Source organism: Esox lucius, chromosome 19 (assembly GCF_011004845.1).
Source record: "Esox lucius isolate fEsoLuc1 chromosome 19, fEsoLuc1.pri, whole genome shotgun sequence".
Classification (NCBI taxonomy): domain Eukaryota; kingdom Metazoa; phylum Chordata; class Actinopteri; order Esociformes; family Esocidae; genus Esox; species Esox lucius.
The window spans coordinates 1,977,529-2,000,537 of record NC_047587.1 but is presented as its reverse complement, the minus strand read 5'-3'; the positions used below and the strand labels follow the sequence as shown (position 1 = coordinate 2,000,537).

The 23,009-nt window shown below is 43.5% G+C and overlaps 4 protein-coding genes across 11 annotated transcripts in view; 2 read left to right on the top strand and 2 right to left on the bottom strand.

The window, feature by feature from the left end:
* The first annotated feature begins 13 nt into the window (after window positions 1-13).
* snapc5 (small nuclear RNA activating complex, polypeptide 5) lies at window positions 14-6,053 on the top strand. 2 transcript variants are annotated; one of them, XM_010865716.5, is made up of 4 exons: window positions 14-99; window positions 1,549-1,670; window positions 2,088-2,165; window positions 3,293-6,053. In XM_010865716.5, exons 2-4 carry the CDS (start codon window positions 1,581-1,583, stop codon window positions 3,449-3,451), a joined length of 327 nt encoding a protein of 108 aa, XP_010864018.2. In that variant the 5' UTR covers window positions 14-99; window positions 1,549-1,580; the 3' UTR covers window positions 3,452-6,053. The 2 variants fall into 2 exon arrangements, with proteins under 2 accessions (XP_010864018.2, XP_012994194.2); XM_013138740.4 differs by lacking the exon at window positions 14-99 and adding an exon at window positions 635-940.
* A 1,070-nt stretch (window positions 6,054-7,123) lies between these two features.
* lctlb (lactase-like b) lies at window positions 7,124-21,970 on the top strand. 5 transcript variants are annotated; one of them, XM_034288474.1, is made up of 17 exons: window positions 8,129-8,234; window positions 8,802-8,979; window positions 9,248-9,408; window positions 9,967-10,054; window positions 10,451-10,560; window positions 11,765-11,893; window positions 12,102-12,197; window positions 14,824-14,878; window positions 15,581-15,742; window positions 16,117-16,294; window positions 18,099-18,198; window positions 18,429-18,555; window positions 18,908-19,107; window positions 20,599-20,662; window positions 21,064-21,131; window positions 21,443-21,487; window positions 21,759-21,773. In XM_034288474.1, exons 2-15 carry the CDS (start codon window positions 8,850-8,852, stop codon window positions 21,126-21,128), a joined length of 1,665 nt encoding a protein of 554 aa, XP_034144365.1. In that variant the 5' UTR covers window positions 8,129-8,234; window positions 8,802-8,849; the 3' UTR covers window positions 21,129-21,131; window positions 21,443-21,487; window positions 21,759-21,773. The 5 variants fall into 5 exon arrangements, with proteins under 5 accessions (XP_034144364.1, XP_034144365.1, XP_028970696.1 ...); XM_034288473.1 differs by lacking the exons at window positions 8,129-8,234; window positions 21,064-21,131 and adding an exon at window positions 7,124-7,205 and having other exon boundaries at window positions 21,759-21,970; XM_029114863.2 differs by lacking the exon at window positions 21,064-21,131 and having other exon boundaries at window positions 21,759-21,970.
* zwilch (zwilch kinetochore protein) overlaps window positions 19,853-23,009 on the bottom strand; it is a 21,932-nt gene continuing 18,775 nt past the window's right edge. For all 3 annotated transcript variants that reach the window (XM_034288472.1, XM_029114860.2, XM_029114859.2), the window contains one exon: window positions 19,853-19,953. The gene's annotated coding sequence lies outside the window, so the exon portion shown is untranslated. The remainder of the gene's footprint in view (window positions 19,954-23,009) is intronic.
* The window catches only part of LOC117593336 (keratin-associated protein 5-4), a 1,472-nt gene continuing 1,216 nt past the window's right edge, over window positions 22,754-23,009 (bottom strand). The window contains exons 3-4 of the mRNA XM_034288159.1: window positions 22,968-22,993; window positions 22,754-22,783 (exon numbers count right to left, since the gene is read on the bottom strand). Of these exons, the coding sequence (XP_034144050.1) occupies window positions 22,754-22,783; window positions 22,968-22,993 (56 nt within the window). The remainder of the gene's footprint in view (window positions 22,784-22,967; window positions 22,994-23,009) is intronic.

Below are 23,009 nucleotides of genomic sequence, written 5' to 3'. Positions count from 1 at the left end.
TAGATAATAGTGATGGGAAGTTTTCTGGTCTTATGTTTTAGGGGGACCCAGTAGGTGCAATTATCAGTTGCAGCTCGTTTAGTTCATTTTTGGATTGAGGTGAGAAAAACATGTCAATCTTGAGAGTCTTTAACAGTTTGTTCCTATATATAGGCGGCAGCGAATTGGAAAGAGTGTCAGCGGAAGGAAACCCATGCTTTAAGAGCGACCAAATTGAGAGACTGCTTACAGAATCACAGGCCTACTGGGGTTAAATACCGATGATCAAAGTAGACCTACGCATTTTTGTTCACGAGCACATCCTAACATTTGAACTGAATCTCAAATCGCATACTACATACTACGTAATACAAGCACGTACTTCACGGATGATGCAGCTATTCCCTACAAATCTGCGGTTTTTCTGTTCTACCTCATCATTTATTGGACCCACCTGGTGTCTTAAGGCTGAATAAGTCCCTGATTAGAGGGTTGCAATTAACAAATAGAGTGGAACTGGCTTTGAGGGCCAAATTTGAATACCCCTGCTATATAGTATGCAAGTATGCAATTAGAGCTTCTACCATAATGTCATGAACGCAAAGACCACAAGGGGGCATTCAAGTATCATCCCACTATGTTGTGGGCGGTGATTAATACCGGAAATGTCTAAAATGCAGCCCACGTGAATAAAATGAATAACAGGGACTGCAGCAATATACTGCCGCTATTATCTAAAGCTAAATTCCTATGTGTAGCTTAAACTAGTTCAAACATTAAGTAGCAGTTTATAAACCGTTATAACGTAGCTCTGTAACAAATGACGTGAGTTCGTTAGGTGCTAAGCTAATCAATAACATTAAACCAAACTCGCACTTCTGTGCACGTAGCAACCTGCAAGTGGCCTTGTATTTTTTGTTTTTTACAGCAAAAAGGAGTTTTACAAACGAGCGCTTTAACGGTAAAGCATTTGTTGTGAACTATTTAGAATATCAGTGTGCATGATTTGACAAAACCGAGTTTGTTATTAGCATGTATTTTCTAGCTTCAGATGACGTTACGTTATTTTTACTGAATAAATCAGTTACGGACAATGGACGGTTGTTAGCATGTTATAGAATGTTCCATACCTGTTTAATAGGAACATAGTTTCACGATAATATTAACTAGATGATTTTGTGCACTGTTAGCTTTGCTGCTTTGAGTAGATTTACCACATCCCTCTTTTAACTCTTAACAGCTAATACAGCTAGTTATCTCTTGTATTCCACTTCTGTAGCTGTATGTCTGCCGTGATGTGAATGAGTATGCAAGAATGTAGTAGCAGATCGCAATGACAAGGGAGTTCATTTATCTAGTGTAACATGCAAATCGGAACCAATCAGACATTATGAGTAAACAACAGGAGCTGAAGACGGGTCATACTAAGGCTCTCTCGTGCTTAATATTACTTTCACAAACCCTCTCTCCTTCTCTGTGTTTTTGTCTTTTATTCTATCCATCTCCCTCCATCACCCTCTCCTCTGACCATAAATCACGTCGTCGCCCCCCCCCCTCTCTCTCTCTCAGTATTTAAGAATGTTTTAGCCAGACCCGCCACAATGTTAAGTCGTCTACAGGAACTGAAGAAGGAAGAAGAGACTCTGCTGAAGATCAAAGACATGTTACAAGACCAGCTCAACAGACTCAAGGTATAATGTACTGACAGCAGTCATTCCTTGTAATGTACTGACCACTATAATTCCCTGTAATGTACTGTCAACAGTGAATCCCTATAATGTCCTGTCCACAGTTAATCCCTGTAATGTACTGTCCACAGTTAATCCCTATAATGTACTGTCCACAGTTAAACCCTATAATGTACTGTCCACAGTTAAACCCTATAATGTAATGTCCACAGTTAATCCTTATGATGGATTGTTCACAGTTAATCCCCATAATGAATGCACCACAGTTAATCCCTATGATGTACTGTCCACAGTTAATCCCCATAATGTACTGGTTATAGTTTATCCCAATAAATCACCTGTCGTAATATTGATAGGGTGGGCATAACGATTATTGATGTCAGCTTTTAGTTTTGCTTCAATATGTCTGTCCTGTTTTAGTTTGAAGAAGGCGCCCTGAAGTCTATTATCAACGCTCAGACAGACGACGGCCCTTCACAGCCTACCAGTCCTGCTGAGGTACCTTACATAAATACATCTCAGACAAACAAGTCTAACACACAAGGGCTCTTGATATTCAACAGGCAAGTCAACACAAGGCTTCCTATGCAGTAGATTTCAACTGTGTTCTAATTAAACAAATGGAAAGTCAGTTCCTGGGTCCACTTAGTTTCATGTCCAGAGGGTGTGACGTCAACTGGTATTGTGTAATCACATACGTGTTAGTATAATCACATACGTGTTAGTATAATCACATACGTGTTAGTATAATCACATACGTGTTAGCATAATCACATACGTGTTAGTATAATCACATACGTGTTAGTATAATCACATACGTGTTAGTATAATCACATACGTGTTAGCATAATCACATACGTGTTAGTATAATCACATACGTGTTAGTATAATCACATACGTGTTAGTATAATCACATACGACCCTGTGTTAGTATAATCACATACGTGTTAGTATAATCACATACGTGTTAGTATAATCACATACGACCCTGTGTTGGTATAATCACATGCTACCCAGTGTTAGTATAATCACATACGTGTTAGTATAATCACATTCAACCCAGTGTTAGCATAATCACATATGTGTTAGCATAATCACATATGTGTTAGCATAATCACATACGTGTTAGCATAATCACATACGTGTTAGCATAATCACATACGTGTTAGCATAATCACATACGTGTTAGTATAATCACATATGTGTTAGCATAATCACATACGTGTTAGTATAATCACATATGTGTTAGTATAATCACATACGTGTTAGTATAATCACATGCGACCCAGTGTTAGTATAATCACATACAACCCAGTGTTAGTATAATCACATACATGTTAGTATAATCACATACGACCCTGTGTTGGTATAATCACGTGCTACCCAGTGTTGGTATAATCACATTTCTATGAGTACAAGTACATGAGCCCAGTATTGGTCCGCTACTTGCATGCACACACCCCCCCCCCGCACACACGCACATACAAACACTCACAAACTGCATCTAATAGCTACTTCAGGCTGGGTGTTTTTGTAAAAGCACTTTGTGACAACTGCTGATGTAAAAAGGGCTTTATGAATACATTTGATTGATTGACTTCCTGTTGACTTCCTGTTCCCTGCAGGCTCCGGTGAATCCGGACGATGAGGCAGAGATCAACCAAACTAAACTGCTCCTGAGCGGCCCGGTGGACTATGACATGGAGGAGGAAGAGGAAGATGATGAGGAAGATGTAGATGACAACGAGCTTGAAGCAGTGCCTGAGGAAGAGGAGTATTACTGAGTTTCTAACAGCTCCAAGTGGCCTGATCAACAGGATGTGGATAAAGGCACTGGACAAAAGTGCTGGACTGTTTTGGGAATTGCAGTACCTGTAGCACCGAAGAGGACGTGTGGATAATATAGAAATATATTCCAGGCGGTTGGTTTTCTACTGGATCCCCATCCTATGACTCTGATTTTATTTATTAGTTAAGCTGTAACATGACATGTAGCCTGGAACCTCACAAACACGTTTCTTAACTCCTTACAGAACTGATATAGCCCGGAGATAGTCCCTTAATGCTGAGTCCTTATGAAACGGACATAGCCTGGAGATGTTTAGTCTCTTTGTGCCAACTCCTTATGAAACTGACATTAGATTTCTTCTCGTTTCTGAATCCACAGTTCTTTCTGTTTGGTTATCTTATGTTTTAGCTTTAAAAACAATATTAATTGCAACAGACAGAATGTTTACTCTGAACATTCTTAAATGTGACCGAAATGTTGTTTAGTTCTGTGACTAAGTTAAAGTTCAGTTTTCAAATTATTTTTGCCTCTCGTTTTTTGCCATATAATTTTTTTTGAGACTGGTTGGTTGCAACATTGGCCTCACCGACCCCTACATTTTCATTCAAATCATAGCCTTTTTTCACATAGTTAAAAGCAACAAAGAAATCAAACATTAGCATATTAATCTGAATGCTTCTTCGCACCGTTTATACCTGCTTTTAACATGCGTCATTTAACCCGATTAGATCTGATCTTTGCTGTTTCAGATCACAGTGCATTTATTATTCATATACACTTGTGGCACAATCACAATGTGGATGAAGTCATAACAAAGGACGCATGTTAGAACCAAGTATGAATGAAGCTCCAGAGACATTTCATATGTAAGCTCATACTGTATACATACTGTTACAACTAAATACACAGTATATATGACCTCTTGAGGTCAATCAAGCTTACACACCACTAATCATAATTGGTTTAGAAAAATTCTGGGTACTTTGAGCACATTGGTTTTTTTGTGGTTTTCAGCTTTACTGATTTCCTGCTTATTTGCTTGTGACTTCGGGAATCCTCTTATTGCAAACCAGGTCATTTTGTATCCCTACAGTATAATACATTTCTGGCAATTGTAACCTGGATATATCCAGTATCTTTGTACCAATATTCCAGGTTAATAACAAGGAGTGGAATGTTAACACACGTTCTGTATTGCATGCTACAGTTACTGCTTTGGAGTTGTCATGAAGAGCATTTCTTGCATCTAGATAATCAGTATAACAGACAGAACAGGGACAGGACTGAAACCGGTGTTCTTCCTGTCAGTAGTTTAGGTGTCTTCTAGCCTGGTTTCAGATCTGTCTAAACCTGGAATTGTAGCAGTGCTCTCTGAAATGAGCCACATTACAAATCCAGTGGGTTAGCTATACTGTCTGAGGCGCAGGGTCTCTACCTGTCCCTCCGTTCACCACACACCATGCTATGTCTTATCTACCACACAGGTGTTGTTCAAACCCTGGTACTGTTCTATGGTTTCGTCCCAAACAGCACCATATTCCCTTTGATGTGCTCTGAGCAGAGCTCTATGGGCCATTATGACGCATTAGGTTGTGAATAGACTGTTGTTTGGGACCCAACCAGTCCCCAACTGGAGCAGCAGCTGGGATCCAGTTCTAGTATTCACTTTACAGTTGTGTTGATGATGTTTGTTCATCTCCATGAATGATGAGGTATGGTTCTGTTTCTGCCTGAGCCAGCAGGGTTGTGTTGATGATGTTTGTTCGTCTCCATGAATGATGAGGTATGGTTCTGTTTCTGCCTGAGCCAGTAGCGTTGGGTCGTCATTAGCTGCTCTAGCCACAGTCATAAGCCCTGCCTGACTCAATTAATCTTGTTATAATGTGATTTTAAACTTAACCCTAAAGAAGCACATTGGTTTTCCAAATATGTTTATTTACTAGCTAGAAAATGTGGTTATAGAATGTAGTGGAAACTTAACAGGTTGTGGGGAAATTACACTTCAGTTCAGGAAGTGAGCTGAAATTTCAATTACAAACAGTCTTTACTGGAAAAGCTTTGAAGAAGCAGCAGTTGGTGACTTCAAATAGCCTTTAATTAACCACAACTGAGGGTCAAAGGAACTGAATTTATGTGTCTATTTAAGCATGGCTGGGCCATACAGGGACCAGGGGTCCATAGAGGGGTAGAGGTAGAACACTGTGTATGGAATAGGGACCCATAGAGGTGAAGTGGTATAGCACTGTGTATGGAATAGGGACCCATAGAGGGGAAGTGGTAGAGCACTGTGTATGGAATAGGGACCCATAGAGGTGAAGTGGTAGAGCACTGTGTATGGAATAGGGACCCATAGAGGTGAAGTGGTAGAGCACTGTGTATGGAATAGGGACCCATAGAGGGGAAGTGGTAGAGCACTGTGTATTGAATAGGGACCCATAGAGGTGAAGTGGTATAGCACTGTGTATGGAATAGGGACCCATAGATGGGAAGTGGGTGGAGTTTGGGGCACAGACTACAGAACGATGCATGTCACAGGGACCCTCATGTGAGGGTCTTCCCTTCTTAATGAGCACAAAATAAAGAACTTCCTGTCATCACGGTAGATTTCTTCTCATTTCTGCATTAAAAGCTGTTTAGTTCTGTGAAATGTTAGTTGAAGTTTAGTTTTCAAATGTTGTTTTGGGATCTGGGAAGTCAGCTAATCGTTCACATCATTGGCCTAAAGGTTCACAGCCCACTAAATGATCATTCAAATCATAGCTTATTTTCATATAGTTGGAAGCAACAAACAAATCAAAAGTGTTAGCATATTAATATGTATGCTTCCCCTTTGCATTTAGCTTCTAACATGCGTCCTTTATCCTGATCTGAGCTGATCTGTTTACACTTACAACATCTGATTACATTCCCTACATTATAGTACAAGTCTGTCCTAAGACTATGCTAGTTGGGTTGTCAGTTCCACCCATCCAGTGACAGCCCTGTCATCTGACCCACCTCCACCCATCCAGTGACAGCCCTGTCATCTGTCCCGTTTACCCCCATGCATTGTCAACCCTGTCGTCTGACCCACCTCCACCCATCCAGTGACAGCTCTGTCGTCTGACCCACCTCCACCCATCCAGTGACAACCCTGTCATCTGACCCACCTCCACCCATCCAGTGACAGCTCTGTCGTCTGACCCACCTCCACCCATCCAGTGACAACCCTGTCATCTGACCCACCTCCACCCATCCAGTGACAGCTCTGTCGTCTGACCCACCTCCACCCATCCAGTGACAGCCCTGTCATCTGTCCCGTTTACCCCCATGCATTGTCAACCCTGTCGTCTGACCCACCTCCACCCATCCAGTGACAGCTCTGTCGTCTGACCCACCTCCACCCATCCAGTGACAGCTCTGTCGTCTGACCCACCTCCAGCCATTCAGCATTTTCCAAACAGGCCAAAACAAAACAAATTTCCTCACAATAAGGCTTGGTGTTTTCAACCTGCCCCCAGAGACAACTCTGGCGAAGATTGGCAACATCACCTCATTCTGGAACTGGAATGGGATTATAGCTGGTATATACTGTTTTATAAACAGCACCCCGGCCCAGAGAGATCACAATCTCCTCAGGATGACGGGGCTAGGATACCCTGCAAATGGTACAGGTTCTGCTGATCACTGGAAATAGAGGGTACAAGTTCAGCTGATCACTACTGGAGACAGGAGGTACAGGTTCAGCAGATCACTACTGGAGACCGAGGGTAAGATTTCAGCTGATCACCACCAGATACACAAGGTACAGGTTCAGTTGATCACCACCAGATACACAAGGTACAGGTTCAGTTGATCACCACCAGATACACAAGGTACAGGTTCAGCTGTTCACTACAGAAGGTAGAGGGTACAGGTTCAGCTGTTCACTACTACAGGTTCAGCTGTTCACTACAGAAGGTAGGGGGTACAGGTTCAGCTGTTCACTACAGAAGGTAGAGGGTACAGGTTCAGCTGTTCACTACAGAAGGTAGAGGGTACAGGTTCAGCTGTTCACTACAGAAGTTAGAGGGTACAGGTTCAGCTGATCATTACAGAAGGTAGAGGGTACAGGTTCAGCTGTTCACTACAAAGGTAGGGGGTACAGGTTCAGCTGTTCACTACAGAAGGTAGGGGGTACAAAAACAGCTGTTCACTACAGAAGGTAGAGGGTACATGTTCAGTTGTTCACTACAGAAGGTAGAGGGTACAGGTTCAGCTGTTCACAATCTTTTCTGAGCAGAAACAAAGGTTCTCAGACTTCGTTTCTAAGTAGATTTTTCTGCCTCATGTTGTACCAAGTTTAATGGATATAGTCATAAGATATGCCCCCATTAGTTATCAATCACCTGCGTAAGTTAACCAGAGCATTGTTTAATGTCACTATATAATACATCCCAGTTCTCTGCAGCCCCTGTTGCCCACAGCCTTTGTCCCAGCCATTAGACAACCACCAGCCTCCGTCACAGTAGCTTTGCTTACAGAGTCAAACCAAGTTTGTAAGAGATCTGCGTGTCTAAGCAGAATGTGCTCACACACCATTGAGTTTCAATGGGGTTGCATTTGGAGCGGTTGGCCCAGGTTCGAGGTCACAAGACCCCCTGTATAGAATGATATGGGCTGGATGCTTCTGGCCGGTGGGTGGGCGGTGACACAAGCAGGTGACTCCTGGAGGTGAACCAGTTACAGGCACTTTAATCAGGCTCTTTATGCTGTTTTATGCCATCTACCAGAGAGGACTGATGCTAAACCTTTGACAGGTATGCCTCTGTATGTGTGTGTATGGGGGGGGGGGGGTTATACAATATAATGCACTGTATTTGAGTATGCTCAGTAGAGGTCTTTGACATAAAACTGATCTCTGTTTAGGCCTGGTTTTAAATTGCTGCCGAAAAACACAGAGAAGTAGAATGTGGCTAGTTTCAACTAATCTGATTGGTCGCCTGATCTTTTTGTGCATGTGGTTCATTTTCTTAGAAAGGACTGAATGGAATAATATATTGTTTTGTATACCTGAGGTCTAAGAGTCCAGACAACACACTTCCGGCAGGGCCAACTGTCAGCCTGTTCTCTCTGTATCTACATGCCTGTCTCCCTTGCTTCTTCCTGTTGTCCTGTCAATAGGAAATAATTAATATAAGTAATATTTAAAGAAAAAGACAACAGCTACAAAGACCTGTTTTGCAAAGCTTATGCATGTCACATTATAATAGGAAATGTACTGGTGTAATTGTCACACTGGGGAAAAAGTGGGAGAGAAGAAGTTCATAATGAGTGTAAGTTAGGTCTCATCCTTCTCTGTTGCTGGTGTGTCTGGAACAAACCAGATTGAGACGGAGCGGTAGAGGATCCATCACTTGGCCAGGAGGACCGTCATGCTGTCCCACTGCGCCGTCACGGCGTGCTGCTATGTGTTTGTGCTGGTGTTGCGTCTGTCTGCGGCTGAGGACTTCGACTGGACAAAGAACGACCACGGCTCCTTCTATTATGGCACTTTTCCAGCTGGTATGTTACGAAACCCTGCACCACTCACATCCAACCCTGCAAAACATCAACTTACCAACAATGTCAAACCTATCAAAAAACACAAAGAAATGTCTAACCATAAAATTCTAAAGGTATATTTCAATTTGTATTCCAGAGGTTCTATCAGAATAATTGGCTGACTGACCAATCAATCTCCCTCTATGTACATGAGCAGAATGTTTGTGGGGGTTGGCTGTAGTTTGGCCTATTAAACTAACTCTCTGATTGGTTGATTGATTAATTGCAGGATTTTCGTGGGGTGCCGGAAGTTCAGCCTATCAAACAGAAGGAGCCTGGGACCAGGATGGTAAAGGACTGAGCATCTGGGATGTGTTCTCGCACAAGAAGGGAAAGATTCTGCAGAACGACACGGGAGACTCTTCCTGTGAGGGATATTACAAAGTCAAGGTAATCACACATCTCTCTGTTCTCTCCTCTGTCCAGGATGACATCTCTCTGTTCTCTCCTCTGTCCAGGATGACATCTCTCTGTTGTCTCCTCTGTCTAGGATGACATCTCTCTGTTCTCTCCTCTGTCCAGGATGACATCTCTCTGTTCTCTCCTCTGTCCAGGATGACATCTCTCTGTTCTCTCCTCTGTCCAGGATGACATCTCTCTGTTCTCTCCTCTGTCCAGGATGACATCTCTCTGTTGTCTTCTCTGTCCAGGATGACGTCTCTGTTCTTTCTTCTGTCCAGGATGACATTTCTGTTCCTTCTTCTGTCCAGGGTGACGTCTCTGTTCTTTCTTCTGTCCGGGATGACATCTCTGTTTTTTCTTCTGTCCTGGATGACATCTCTGTTTTTTCTTCTGTCCAGGATGACATCTTTCTTTTTTCTTCTGTCCAGGATGACATCTTTCTTTTTTATTCTGTCCAGGATGACGTCTCTGTTCTTTCTTCTATCCTGGATGTCATCTGTTTTTTCCTCTGTCCTGGATGACAACTCTGTTTTCTCTTCTGTCCAGGATGACATCTCCCTGATGAAGGAGTTGAAACTGAACCACTACCGTTTCTCCATCTCCTGGCCGCGCATCATGCCCACTGGCATCAGGGGTAAGGTGGTTCCATAGGGGGTGATTAGATCCACTTCAAATGAAGAATTTATTTTTCTCAGACTCAGTATTTTGATAAACATGTACATCTCTTAAGGGCAAGGGGGTCATTGTCAACATATTTGCATACATTTTAATGATAAATATAGTGGATTTAATATAGTGGATTATGATTCATACTGTGTCAACAGGGGTAGACGCAATGTTTACTTAGTAACCCTTTCACCCCAATCATAGGGCTCCTCAATATCTTTAACTGTAGTTTCTCTACTGTTTAACTTTGACCCTAAAGGAACCTCCAGGAACAGATTTGTTTTAAGTGTAGGTGTGCTGTGCTAAAGGTTGGGCTATGGACACTGGAGAATACAGTTGATCTCCACTATGGATGTTTTCACAGCTGACCATGTGAATGAGAGAGGGATTAAGTACTATGATGAGCTCATTGATAACCTGTTGGAGAACAAGATCACCCCAATCGTCACTCTGTACCACTGGGACCTCCCTCAGGTATGTCTGTACCACCGGGACCTCCCTCAGGTATGTCTGTACCACTGGGACCTCCCTCAGGTATGTCTGTACCACCGGGACCTCCCTCAGGTATGTCTGTACCACCGGGACCTCCCTCAGGTATGTCTGTACCACCGGGACCTCCCTCAGGTATGTCTGTACCACCGGGACCTCCCTCAGGTATGTCTGTACCACCGGGACCTCCCACTGGTATGTCTGTACCACCGGGACCTCCCACAGGTATGTCTGTACCACTGGGACCTCCCTCAGGTATGTCTGTACCACTGGGACCTCCCTCAGGTATGTCTGTACCACTGGGACCTCCCTCAGGTATGTCTGTACCACTGGGACCTCCCTCAGGTATGTCTGTACCACTGGGACCTCCCTCAGGTATGTCTGTACCACTGGGACCTCCCTCAGGTATGTCTGTACTAGGCCGGACAGACTTGGATGGGGCCAAAATGTCTGTTATCTGCTCCTTTAGTCCTGAACGTCTGTGTTCCTCTATCTCCTCCTCTAGTCCTGACTGGCTGTGTTCCTCTATCTGCTCCTCTAGTCTTGACTGGCTGTGTTCCTCTATCTGCTCCTCTAGTCTTGACTGGCTGTGTTCCTCTACCTGCTCCTCTAGTCTTGACTGGCTGTGTTCCTCTATCTGCTCCTCTAGTCTTGACTGGCTGTGTTCCTCTATCTGCTCCTCTAGTCTTGACTGGCTGTGTTCCTCTATCTGCTCCTCTAGTCTTGACTGGCTGTGTTCCTCTACCTGCTCCTCTAGTCTTGACTGGCTGTGTTCCTCTATCTGCTCCTCTAGTCTTGACTGGCTGTGTTCCTCTACCTGCTCCTCTAGTCTTGACTGGCTGTGTTCCTCTATCTGCTCCTCTAGTCTTGACTGGCTGTGTTCCTCTACCTGCTCCTCTAGTCTTGACTGGCTGTGTTCCTCTACCTGCTCCTCTAGTCTTGACTGGCTGTGTTCCTCTACCTGCTCCTCTAGTCTTGACTGGCTGTGTTCCTCTATCTGCTCCTCTAGTCTTGACTGGCTGTGTTCCTCTACCTGCTCCTCTAGTCTTGACTGGCTGTGTTCCTCTATCTGCTCCTCTAGTCTTGACTGGCTGTGTTCCTCTACCTGCTCCTCTAGTCTTGACTGGCTGTGTTCCTCTATCTGCTCCTCTAGTCTTGACTGGCTGTGTTCCTCTACCTGCTCCTCTAGGTCCTCCAAGAGAAGTATGGTGGATGGCAAAACATCAGCATGGTGAACCATTTCAATGAGTTTGCCAACCTCTGCTTTGAGAGATTTGGAAACCGGGTCAAATATTGGATCACTTTTAACAACCCATGGGTATGTTGTTCTTGTGAAACCTTTGGGTTTTTGCAAGAGCCATGTGGTTTTTATTGATATTTTACATTTTAGTCATTTAGCAGATTAGCTTTTTTTCTAGAAATGTATTTCATTCTTGCTGTATTTGATGAGACTGGCAAGTTGACAGACTTGTTGGCTGACTGACTGGTTGACAATCTGGATGGCTGACTGATGAGTTTATTTCCAGTCAGTAGCGGTAGAGGGCTATGAGACAGGAGAACACGCTCCTGGACTGAAGCTGAGAGGAACAGGAGCCTACCGGGCTGCGCATCACATAATTAAGGTCAGAGGTCTGGTGCTGTATATGCAAAACAGATGTATGACTTGGCAAGACAGCACAAACATGTTTGGCACCAGGCTAACTATGTGCTTTCACTTCTTTAACAAAGTCAATCAACCACAACCCACACGCTCTTTAAAATGCAGATGCAGACAAATAGTATGCAAAGCCCAGGAAGAAGTAACTTAAACTTTTAACCCAACCACCCTTAGCTAAAGAGGTATGAAGGGCAGCCTGAAACCCAATGAACTCTCTTACTCAAAAACAGAACAATGTATATTTAATTTTGCCAGCTTAGGATTAAATATAGCAGTGTTTCTTAGTCTATATTATACACACATCTTTTAACTTTCAGAAATAAGAATTAAGATTTTGTCAAGGACACTGAAAATAAAGATCAACCTCATGGACACTTAGTTAATGAAAAGTGGTGTGTGGGAGACATTGTTACATTATAGTGATTCTAATATGACAGTACAGGGATTCACGTTAACTTTGCAATATAAACATATTGTTTGTATTGTATTTAGTGAAATTCTGCTTGTGATACCTGCTACAAACCCAATTCCAAAAAAGTTGGGACACTGTACAAATTGTGAGTAAAAAAGGAATGGAATAATTTACAAATCTCATAAACTTATATTTAATTCACAATGGAATATAGATAACATATCAAATGTTGAAAGTGAGACATTTTGTAATGTCATGCCAAATATTGGCTCATTATGGATTTCATGAGAGCTACACATTCCAAAAAAGTAACAATAAGAGGCCGTAAAAGTTAAATGTACAGATAAGGAACAGCTGGAGGACCAATTTGCAATTTATTATGTCAATTGGCAACATGATTGGGTATAAAAAGAGTCTCTCAGAGCGGCAGTGTCTCTCAGAAGTCAAGATGGGCAGAGGATCACCAATTCCCCCAATGCTGCGGCGAAAGATAGTGGAGCAATATGAGAAAGGAGTTTCTCAGAGACAAATTGCAAAGAGTTTGAAGTTATCATCATCATCTACAGTGCATAATATCAGCCAAAGATTCAGAGAATCTGGAACAATCTCTGTGCGTAAGGGTCAAGGCTGGAAAACCATACTGGATGCCTGTGATCTTCGGGCCCTCAGACAGCACTGCATCACATACAGGAATGATACTGTAATGGAAATCACAACATGGGCTCAGGAATACTTCCAGAAAACATTGTCGGTGAACACAATCCACCGTGCCATTTGCTGTTGTCGGCTAAAACTCTATAGGTCAAAAAATAAGCCGTATCTAAAAAGGATCCAGAAGCGCAGGCGTTCTCTCTGGGCCAAGGATAATTTAAAATGGACTGTGGCAAAGTGGAAAAGTGCTCTGTGGTCAGACTAATCAAAATTTGAAGTTCATTTTGGAAAACTGGGACGCCATGTCATCCGGACTAAAGAGGACAAGAACAACCCAAGTTGTTATCAGCGCTCAGTTCAGAAGCCTGCATCTCTGATGGTATGGGGTTGCAAGAGTGCGTGTGGCATGGGCAGCCTACACATCTGGAAAGGCACCATCAATGCTGACAGTTATATCCAAGTTCTAGAACAACATATGCTCCCATCCAGACGTCGTCTCTTTCAGGGAAGACCTTGCATTTTCCAACATGACAATGCCAGACCACATACTGCATCAATTACAATGTCATGGCTGCATAGAAGAAGGATCCGGGTACTGAAATGGCCAGCCTGCAGTCCAGATCTTTCACCCATAGAAAACATTTGGCGCATCATAAAGAGGAAGGTGTGACAAAGAAGACCTAAGACAGTTGAGCAACTAGAAGCCTGTATTTGACAAGAATAGGACAACATTCCTATTCATAAACTTGAGCAACTTGTCTCCTCAGTCCCCAGACGTTTGCAGTCTGTTATAAAAAGAAGAGGGGATGCCACACAGTGATAAACATGGCCTTGTCCCAACTTTTTTGAGATGTGTTGATGCCATGAAATTTAAAATCAACTTATTGATACATTTTCTCAGTTTAATCATTTGATATGTCATCTATGTTGCATTCTGAATAAAATATGAAAATTTGAAACTTCCACATCATTGCATTCTGTTTTTATTCACAATTGTAAAGTGTCCCAACTTTTTTGGAATCGGGTTTGTACTAGGCATCAAGGAGGCCCTCTCCTCATGGGCCAACTCCCCAAGGTGTTCCTTGGTTTGCTTATTAGGAAACAATATCCCTGAGAGGCAGTTATCTTGGCAGCTAAGTAATATCTCCCTGGGAATCATGATGTTGTCCATGTCCTTTGTCTTTATTTTCAAAATTGTTATTATAATCTTAAATGTGTATTCTGTCATTTGTGGACACTGGTTGTTAAAGTGGTGCTTTTGAGCAAAAATAGGTCTCTGAAAATTGCGCACCATGTTGAAAATCCATAAGTGGTCAAATGCTGTAAAAATGTATTTAAGAAAATTTAAAGGGTGTCTAAAATATGAATTTGTCTCCATCTGTATTTTCTGTCTTTGCACAGTTCCAGTCTACTAATGTTCAGTATAATGTCATGTGTGATTTTTGTGAGGACCCCAGAAAGTGTAGCTGCTGCTTTTGTCTGTAGCCTACATGGATCTTAATAACATTCAGAATCCTTTCCTTTTCAGGCCCACGCGAAGGTCTGGCACGCATACGACACACAGTGGAGGGCAAAACAGAAAGGTACAATCTACAGGCAGGGTGCCAGAAGACTATCAGTCATTTACAGGAAAATAAATGGACATGTTCAGTACTCACATTTGACCACAAATTGTTCCCCGGACAAATAAATAAAACAATTAAGATAAATCTCTGCCTCCTCCCCCACTGTCCTGTCTCCTCTTTTTCCTCTGTCTCCTCCCCCATTCCTGTCTCCTCTTTTTCCTCTGTCTCCTCCCCCACTGTTCTGTCTCCTCTGTCTCCTCCTCCACTGTCCTGTCTCCTCCTTTTCCTCTGTCTCCTCCCCCACTGTTCTGTCTCCTCCTCGACTGTCGTCTCCTCTTTTTCCTCTGTTTCCTCCTCCACTGTCCTGTCTCCTCCCCCACTGTTCTGTCTCCTCTGTCTCCTCTTTTTCCTCTGTTTCCTCCTCCACTGTCCTGTCTCCTCTGTCTCCTCCCCCACTGTTCTGTCTCCTCCTCCACTGTCCTGTTTCCTCCTTTTCCTCTGTCTCCTCCCCCACTGTTCTGTCTCCTCTGTCTCCTCCTCCACTGTCCTGTCTCCTCCTTTTCCTCTGTCTCCTCCCCCACTGTTCTGTCTCCTCTGTCTCCTCCTCCACTGTCCTGTCTCCTCCTTTTCCTCTGTCTCCTCCCCCACTGTTCTGTCTCCTCTGTCTCCTCCTCCACTGTCCTGTCTCCTCCTTTTCCTCTGTCTCCTCATCCCCTTCAGGTTTGCTGGGAATCTCTCTGTCTGGAGACTGGGGAGAACCGGTGGACATTAGCAACTCCAAGGACATTGAGGCAGCAGAGAGATATGTCCAGTTCTACATGGGCTGGTTTGCTACTCCCATCTTCCATGGGGACTACCCGCAGGTCATGAAGGACTTCATTGGTAAGTCACATCAAATGTACATGACAAGTGACACAGAGCTGGAATAGAAAACGTAGCTATTCCAAAGGAAATGCCTGCTAGCAAGTACTGAGAGGATTTCACTAGCTTTGTGACTGTCTTTCTTAGTTTTCATTAGTTGTATGCTTGAGACAAACCACACAACATTCTTGCTTGGGTGTTCCTTTCATGGTTAAAACACTTATTTTTTTACTAAATCAATAATACTATTAACAACATTTTAAAAACAGTATTTAGTGTAGGTCAGTGTATTTGGTCAGTGTAGGTGGGCCCACCTCTTCACCCCCCCCAGGTCGTAAGAGCAGCCAGCAGGGTCTGAGTTCCTCCCGGCTGCCCACCTCTTCACCCCCCCCCAGGTCGTAAGAGCAGCCAGCAGGGTCTGAGTTCCTCCCGGCTGCCCACCTTCTCCACCCAGGAGAAGAGCTACATCAAAGGTACCAGTGACTTCCTGGGCATCGGCCACTTCACCACCCGCTACGTCACCCAGAAGAACTACCCATCGGGGCGTGGAGGGAGCAGCTACTTCACTGACAGGTAGTCCATCAGAACCTCCACCTTCCTCGAGGACTCCGTTAACCAAACTTCTCCTCGGGGACCCACAGCCGTTCAGTTTACCAAACCTCTCCTCAGGGACCCACAATCATTCAGTTTTTACCAAACCTCTCCTCAGGGACCAACAATCATTCCGTTTACCAAACCTCTCCTCAGGGACCCACAATCATTCAGTTTACCAAACCTCTCCTCAGGGACCCACAATCATTCAGTTTACCAAACCTCTCCTCAGGGACCCACAATCATTCCGTTTACCAAACCTCGCCGTTCCAGAACTTGAATGTGATTTGCCTGTTTAAGGGCTTGATAATTAGTTTAACCAGGTGTGCTAGCTGTGGAAATGTTCAAATATATGATATAGAAAAGAAGAGTGTGTGTATAAGAGACCATTTTGGGCTGAACGTGTAGTATGTTTTTATACAGCTCCGGAAAAAAATGAGACCACTCCACCTTTTTCTTTCCTTTCCAAAAAAGTCAAAAAGGAAGGTTTTGAGTGAGGAACAGAAGGGATAAAATTAAGAGGCCGCTTCTGTTCCTCACTCAAAACTTTCCTTTTCAACTTTTTGGGACAGGAAAGAAAAAGGTGCAGTGGTCTTTACATTTTTTCCGGAGCTGTGTGAACACTACATGTAGTAGTAGAATCACTATCATATCTTAGTTCACGTACATTCAAGTCTGAAAGTGGTTTAGATGACATAGCACACCGTTTTCAGGGGCCCTTTTTGGCTTTACATTGTACATTGTACATTGTACCGTTGCAGAAGGCAACAATTGCAGAATGTATCTTTTAACACTAACCCAACATAATAGTAAAATAAAAGACGTTTAACACTAACCCTACATAATAGTCAAATAAAAGACGTTTAACACTAACCCTACATAATAGTCAAATAAAAGACATTTAACACTAACCCTACATAATAGTCAAATAAAAGACGTTCAACACTAACCCTACATAATAGTCAAATAAAAGACGTTCAACACTAACCCTACATAATAGTCAAATAAAAGACGTTTAACACTAACCCTACATAATAGTCAAATAAAAGACGTTTAACACTAACCCTATATAATAGTCAAATAAAAGACGTTTAACACTAACCCTACATAATAGTCAAATAAAAGACGTTTAACACTAACCCTACATAATAGTCAAATAAAAGACATTTAACACTAACCCTACATAATAGTCAAATAAAAGACGTTTAACACTAACCCTACATAATAGTCAAATAAAAGACGTTTAACACTAACCCTACATAATAGTCAAATAAAAGACGTTTAACACTAACCCTACATAATAGTCAAATAAAAGACGTTTAACACTAACCCTACATAATAGTCAAATAAAAGACGTTTAACACTAACCCTACATAATAGTCAAATAAAAGACGTTTAACACTAACCCTACATAATAGTCAAATAAAAGACGTTTAACACTAACCCTAAATAATAGTCAAATAAAAGACGTTTAACACTAACCCTACATAATAGTCAAATAAAAGACGTTTAACACTAACCCTACATAATAGTCAAATAAAAGACGTTACCACTAACCCTACATAATAGTCAAATAAAAGACGTTACCACTAACCCTACATAATAGTCAAATAAAAGACTTAACTCTAACCCCATCTAAGGATTAAATTTTTTAAACTACCATAAAGTAAAACTAAACACACAACGCCCCAACACCAATGTGGTTTGATTTCCCGCTTAGGCTACTGATTAGTAAAATATCTGTATGTCTCTTTGGATAAAATCTATATGTTTTTAAAATTGCCAGAGACCTAGCAGAGCTGGTTGATCCTCGTTGGCCTGATCCAGGATCGGAGTGGCTCTACTCCGTCCCCTGGGGATTCAGACGCTTGCTCAACTTCGTCAAGGTATAAGTTCAACAACCATGACTACCCCACTAACTGGCTGTGTTTAGGGTTAGGATTAAGTTTTGTTAAAGGTTTCCTGAACTACGGTCCAGAACATTCTAAAACTAATTGCAAACTCTGCCTACAGTGTATTAATGGTGATTATTCCAGAGTTTGATAGCACCAGTCATCTAGTGTCCCAACCAAACTCATCAGTGTTGAGCCTGGCTGTGACTCTTATCTTTATGTAGACCCAGTACGGTAATCCCTTGATCTACGTGACGGAGAACGGGGTCTCTGAGAAAATTATGTGTACGGAGCTCTGTGATGATTGGAGAATACAGTACTTCAAGGACTACATCAACGAAATGCTGAAAGGTTAAACTAAATCCTTACCGCTGTTATTGTTATCATAATTATAGGAGTATACAAATATTTTAGTTGGTCTTCTTAACTGAATGACTTGGCTGAGAAAAATATGTTGTTTACATGTGCATAATCTATAAGTAGAATCACTATCTTCCCTGAGCCATAAAATTCCAAGTTAGTCATGTATATGCAGATATGCCCCATGTCATCTAAATTTCTAAGTATACCATGTTTTGGGACCCGTAGCCTCATAAGGGCAATGTGCTCTTTTACAACTGTATCTTTAAGCGGATTGGATTTGGTTGCGTGAAGTCAATCTGACTTGATCCTGTTAAGTGAATCAGACTTTTCTGTCCCTCAGCCATCAAAGACGGAGTGAACGTGCATGGCTACACTGCTTGGTCTCTGCTGGACAAGTTTGAGTGGGACGAGGGCTACTCGGAGAGGTTCGGCCTGTACTACGTGGACTTCAGAAACAAAAATAAACCACGTTACCCAAAAGCCTCTGTTCAGTACTACAAACGCATAATCGGTTCCAACGGATTCCCCAACCAAAGAGAGGTGAGAAAGTGTTCAACGCCGGCATGCGTCTCAGTATTCAGTGTTCAACGCCGGCATGCGTCTGAGTATTCAGTGTTCAACACCGGCATGCGTCTGAGCGTTCAACACCGGCATGCGTCTCAGTATTCAGTGTTCAACACCGGCATGCGTCTGAGTGTTCAGTGTTCAACACCGGCATGCGTCTCAGTATTCAGTGTTCAACACCGGCATGCGTCTCAGTATTCAGTGTTCAACACCGGCATGCGTCTCAGTATTCAGTGTTCAACACCGGCATGCGTCTGAGTGTTCAGTGTTCAACACCGGCATGCGTCTCAGTATTCAGTGTTCAACACCGGCATGCGTCTCAGTATTCAGTGTTCAACACCGGCATGCGTCTGAGTGTTCAGTGTTCAACACCGGCATGCGTCTCAGTATTCAGTGTTCAACACCGGCATGCGTCTCAGTATTCAGTGTTCAACACCGGCATGCGTCTCAGTATTCAGTGTTCAACACCGGCATGCGTCTCAGTATTCAGTGTTCAACACCGGCATGCGTCTCAGTATTCAGTGTTCAACACCGGCATGCGTCTCAGTATTCAGTGTTCAACACCGGCATGCGTCTCAGTATTCAGTGTTCAACGCCGGCATGCGTCTGAGTGTTCAACACCGGCCTCTAGCAACTCCTTAAAGTCCCTTAAGTTAGAAAATCTGCATTTGACAAGTACTGTTATATATCTTTAATACATTTTACAGGTTCATATAAAAAAATTAAAAATACATTGTTTAATGTTGTTTACAGTTTTATTTCACGCTTTTGCAATGAAGTTAATGTCTACATTGAACTCCATCTGCACCCAGGTCGATTTCACTAAATCACACACACACACACACACACACACACACACACACACACACACACACACACACACACACACACACACACACACACACACACACACACACACACACACACACACACACACACACACACACACAGAGAGAGAGACAACAACAAATCATTAGAACATTCTTTGTGATGACCATTGTCTGTATTCCATGTTATTATTAGTCCTGACCTAATCCCTGTCAAGGCCAACTTAATACCTATAAGGTATTTTTGCACACAATTCCACATTATCAAACACCATTATTAACACACAATTCCACATAATCAAACACCATTATTAACACTGTTATGATTTTTTTTAAACAAATCAATATAACACATAACCAGTGGATAAAGACAGTGATTTTTAAACCTGTGAGGATGATATACGGTTTCTTCCAACTGGCTCATTCACCCCCTTTTCCTCCCCAGTAACATAAAGGAGCGTGAAGGTGTGTGACTTCACTAATGTATACACGTCTCCTTCTGTTGCACATTGGTAATCCATTTGTTAATGGCACCAGTCATGAAATGAAATAGGATTGGTTTGATGGCAGAACTGTATAACTGACAGGCCAATCAGACTTTTTAAGTGCTAACAAACAGGCGTCCTAACCCCTCCTATAGGTGGACAGCTGGAAGAGGAGGGCCATCGAGACCTGCTCCTCCAGTAACCAGCTGTTGGCTGCAGGTAAGTTTACATGTAATATGGTACATCATAGTGATATTAACAGGGGGCAAACAAACAAAGATTCTGCCTCCAACAACATTTATCTGGGAAAATATAAACAAATGTGCGTAAGAGCATCTAAGTTCTTACTGTGTAAAGTTCCAAGCTGAATGACTTAACAATAGTAATAAATCATGAAATCAATGACCTGTTGATCCAGGGAGGTTTTAGATGGAGAGACAAGGGGCTCCGTGTGACGACTGGCATTGTAGCAGTTTACAGTTAAGGAGAATATTTTCTTTCCAAGCAGAGTCTCAAAACCCCTCTGACTGAGGCCAGAACGCTGACCTCCGGGCCCAGGCATCTGCTAACAACCCACATATAAAACCTCTAACAGGATATTTCTTTGTTTGCCCCTCCAGCCAAAAGAAGGTCCAAGGAACATGCAGAAAAGCCCAGGGTGGGGCAGGTGCATGATGAGGTTTAGACAGTAGGCTATTTATTTATACATATGGGTGATCTCAGTGTGGCTGTGTGCCTTTGGGTCTGGCTTGCTGTGCTAACACAGCTCTGCTTCGGCCCGGCCGTAACCCCAGCAGCATCAAGCCCCACCGCCATCAGGACTGACACTTCCTGTGCAGTCCTGTGAGTTCCAGTAACAGGGAAACAAAACGGCCGGGCAGCTTTTGCTTTAGTGCAGGTCCGCGCTGCGCTAGCCCCCTGGACGTGACGTGGCGGTTCTCAAAGGGTTAACATGCTGTGGCTGAACTGTCAGTTTGTTTCTGTCTCTCTCTTTGGTAGAGGAACAGCGGAGTACTGCTGCCAATATTCTAAGACTTATACATGGTAAGACCCCGCCCACTGTTGTTATTAACTAGACCACGCCCACTGTCATCATTAACTACGTGTGTTTAACCCTTTGAGCGCTGTGCTCGCTTCAGCAATAGAAGTCAAATGTGACCTGTAGTGAAATGGTTGTGCTAATTTATTTGTGTTTCTGTGTGTCACAATGTGTCTCTCTGTCCGCGCTTCTCTGTATTTGCTTTTGTTGGTGTGTGTCGCTCTGTGTGCGCGTGTTTGGCTCTGCGTGTGTGTGTGTGTGTTTGCTTGGTTCCAGACCCTCTGACCAGCCACATGGAGATGGTAACAGAGATCGTGGTTCCCACTGTCTGCACCTTGTGTATCCTGCTGTCAGCCGTTTTCCTCATGTTCCTACTGAGGAGACGCAACTAGAACACAGTCCTACCGATGAGACGCAACTAGAACACAGTCCTACCGAGGAGACGCAACTAGAACACAGTCCTACCGAGGAGACGCAACTAGAACACAGTCCTACCGAGGAGACGCAACTACAACACAGTCCTACCGAGGAGACGCAACTAGAACACAGTCCTACCGAGGAGACGCAACTAGAACACACACCTACCGAGGAGACGCAACTACAACACACACCTACCGAGGAGACGCAACTACAACACACACCTACCGAGGAGACGCAACTACAACGCACACCTACCGAGGAGACGCAACTACAACGCACACCTACCGAGGAGACGCAACTACAACGCACACCTACCGAGGAGACGCAACTAGAACCCAGTTCTACCGAGGAGACGCAACTAGAACACAGTCCTACCGAGGAGACGCAACTACAACACAGTACTACCGAGGAGACGCAACTACAACGCACACCTACCGAGGAGACGCAACTACAACGCACACCTACTGAGGAGACGCAACTAGAACCCAGTTCTACCGAGGAGACGCAACTAGAACACAGTCCTACCGAGGAGACGCAACTAGAACACAGTGCTACCGAGGAGACGCAACTAGAACACAGTGCTACCGAGGAGACGCAACTAGAACACAGTGCTACCGAGGAGACGCAACTAGAACACAGTCCTACCGAGGAGACGCAACTAGAACACAGTCCTACCGAGGAGACGCAACTACAACGCACACCTACCGAGGAGACGCAACTACAACGCACACCTACCGAGGAGACGCAACTACAACACACACCTACCGAGGAGACGCAACTACAACGCACACCTACCGAGGAGACGCAACTACAACGCACACCTACCGAGGAGACGCAACTAGAACACAGTCCTACCGAGGAGACGCAACTAGAACACAGTCCTACGGAGGAGACGCAACTAGAACACAGTCCTACCGAGGAGACGCAACTAGAACACAGTCCTACCGAGGAGACGCAACTAGAACACAGTGCTACCGAGGAGACGCAACTAGAACACAGTGCTACCGAGGAGACGCAACTAGAACACAGTGCTACCGAGGAGACGCAACTAGAACACAGTCCTACCGAGGAGACGCAACTAGAACACAGTCCTACCGAGGAGACGCA

Coding starts and splice junctions, on each gene's coding strand:
- snapc5 (XM_010865716.5), top strand. CDS start 1,581: ATGTTAAGTCGTCTACAGGAACTGAAGAAGGAAGAAGAGACTCTGCTG. Junction 1,671..2,087: donor ACCAGCTCAACAGACTCAAG/GTATAATGTACT, acceptor GTCCTGTTTTAG/TTTGAAGAAGGCGCCCTGAA. Junction 2,166..3,292: donor AGCCTACCAGTCCTGCTGAG/GTACCTTACATA, acceptor TGTTCCCTGCAG/GCTCCGGTGAATCCGGACGA.
- lctlb (XM_034288473.1), top strand. CDS start 8,850: ATGCTGTCCCACTGCGCCGTCACGGCGTGCTGCTATGTGTTTGTGCTG. Junction 12,198..14,823: donor CTGCGCATCACATAATTAAG/GTCAGAGGTCTG, acceptor TTTCCTTTTCAG/GCCCACGCGAAGGTCTGGCA. Junction 20,663..21,442: donor TAACCAGCTGTTGGCTGCAG/GTAAGTTTACAT, acceptor TCTCTTTGGTAG/AGGAACAGCGGAGTACTGCT.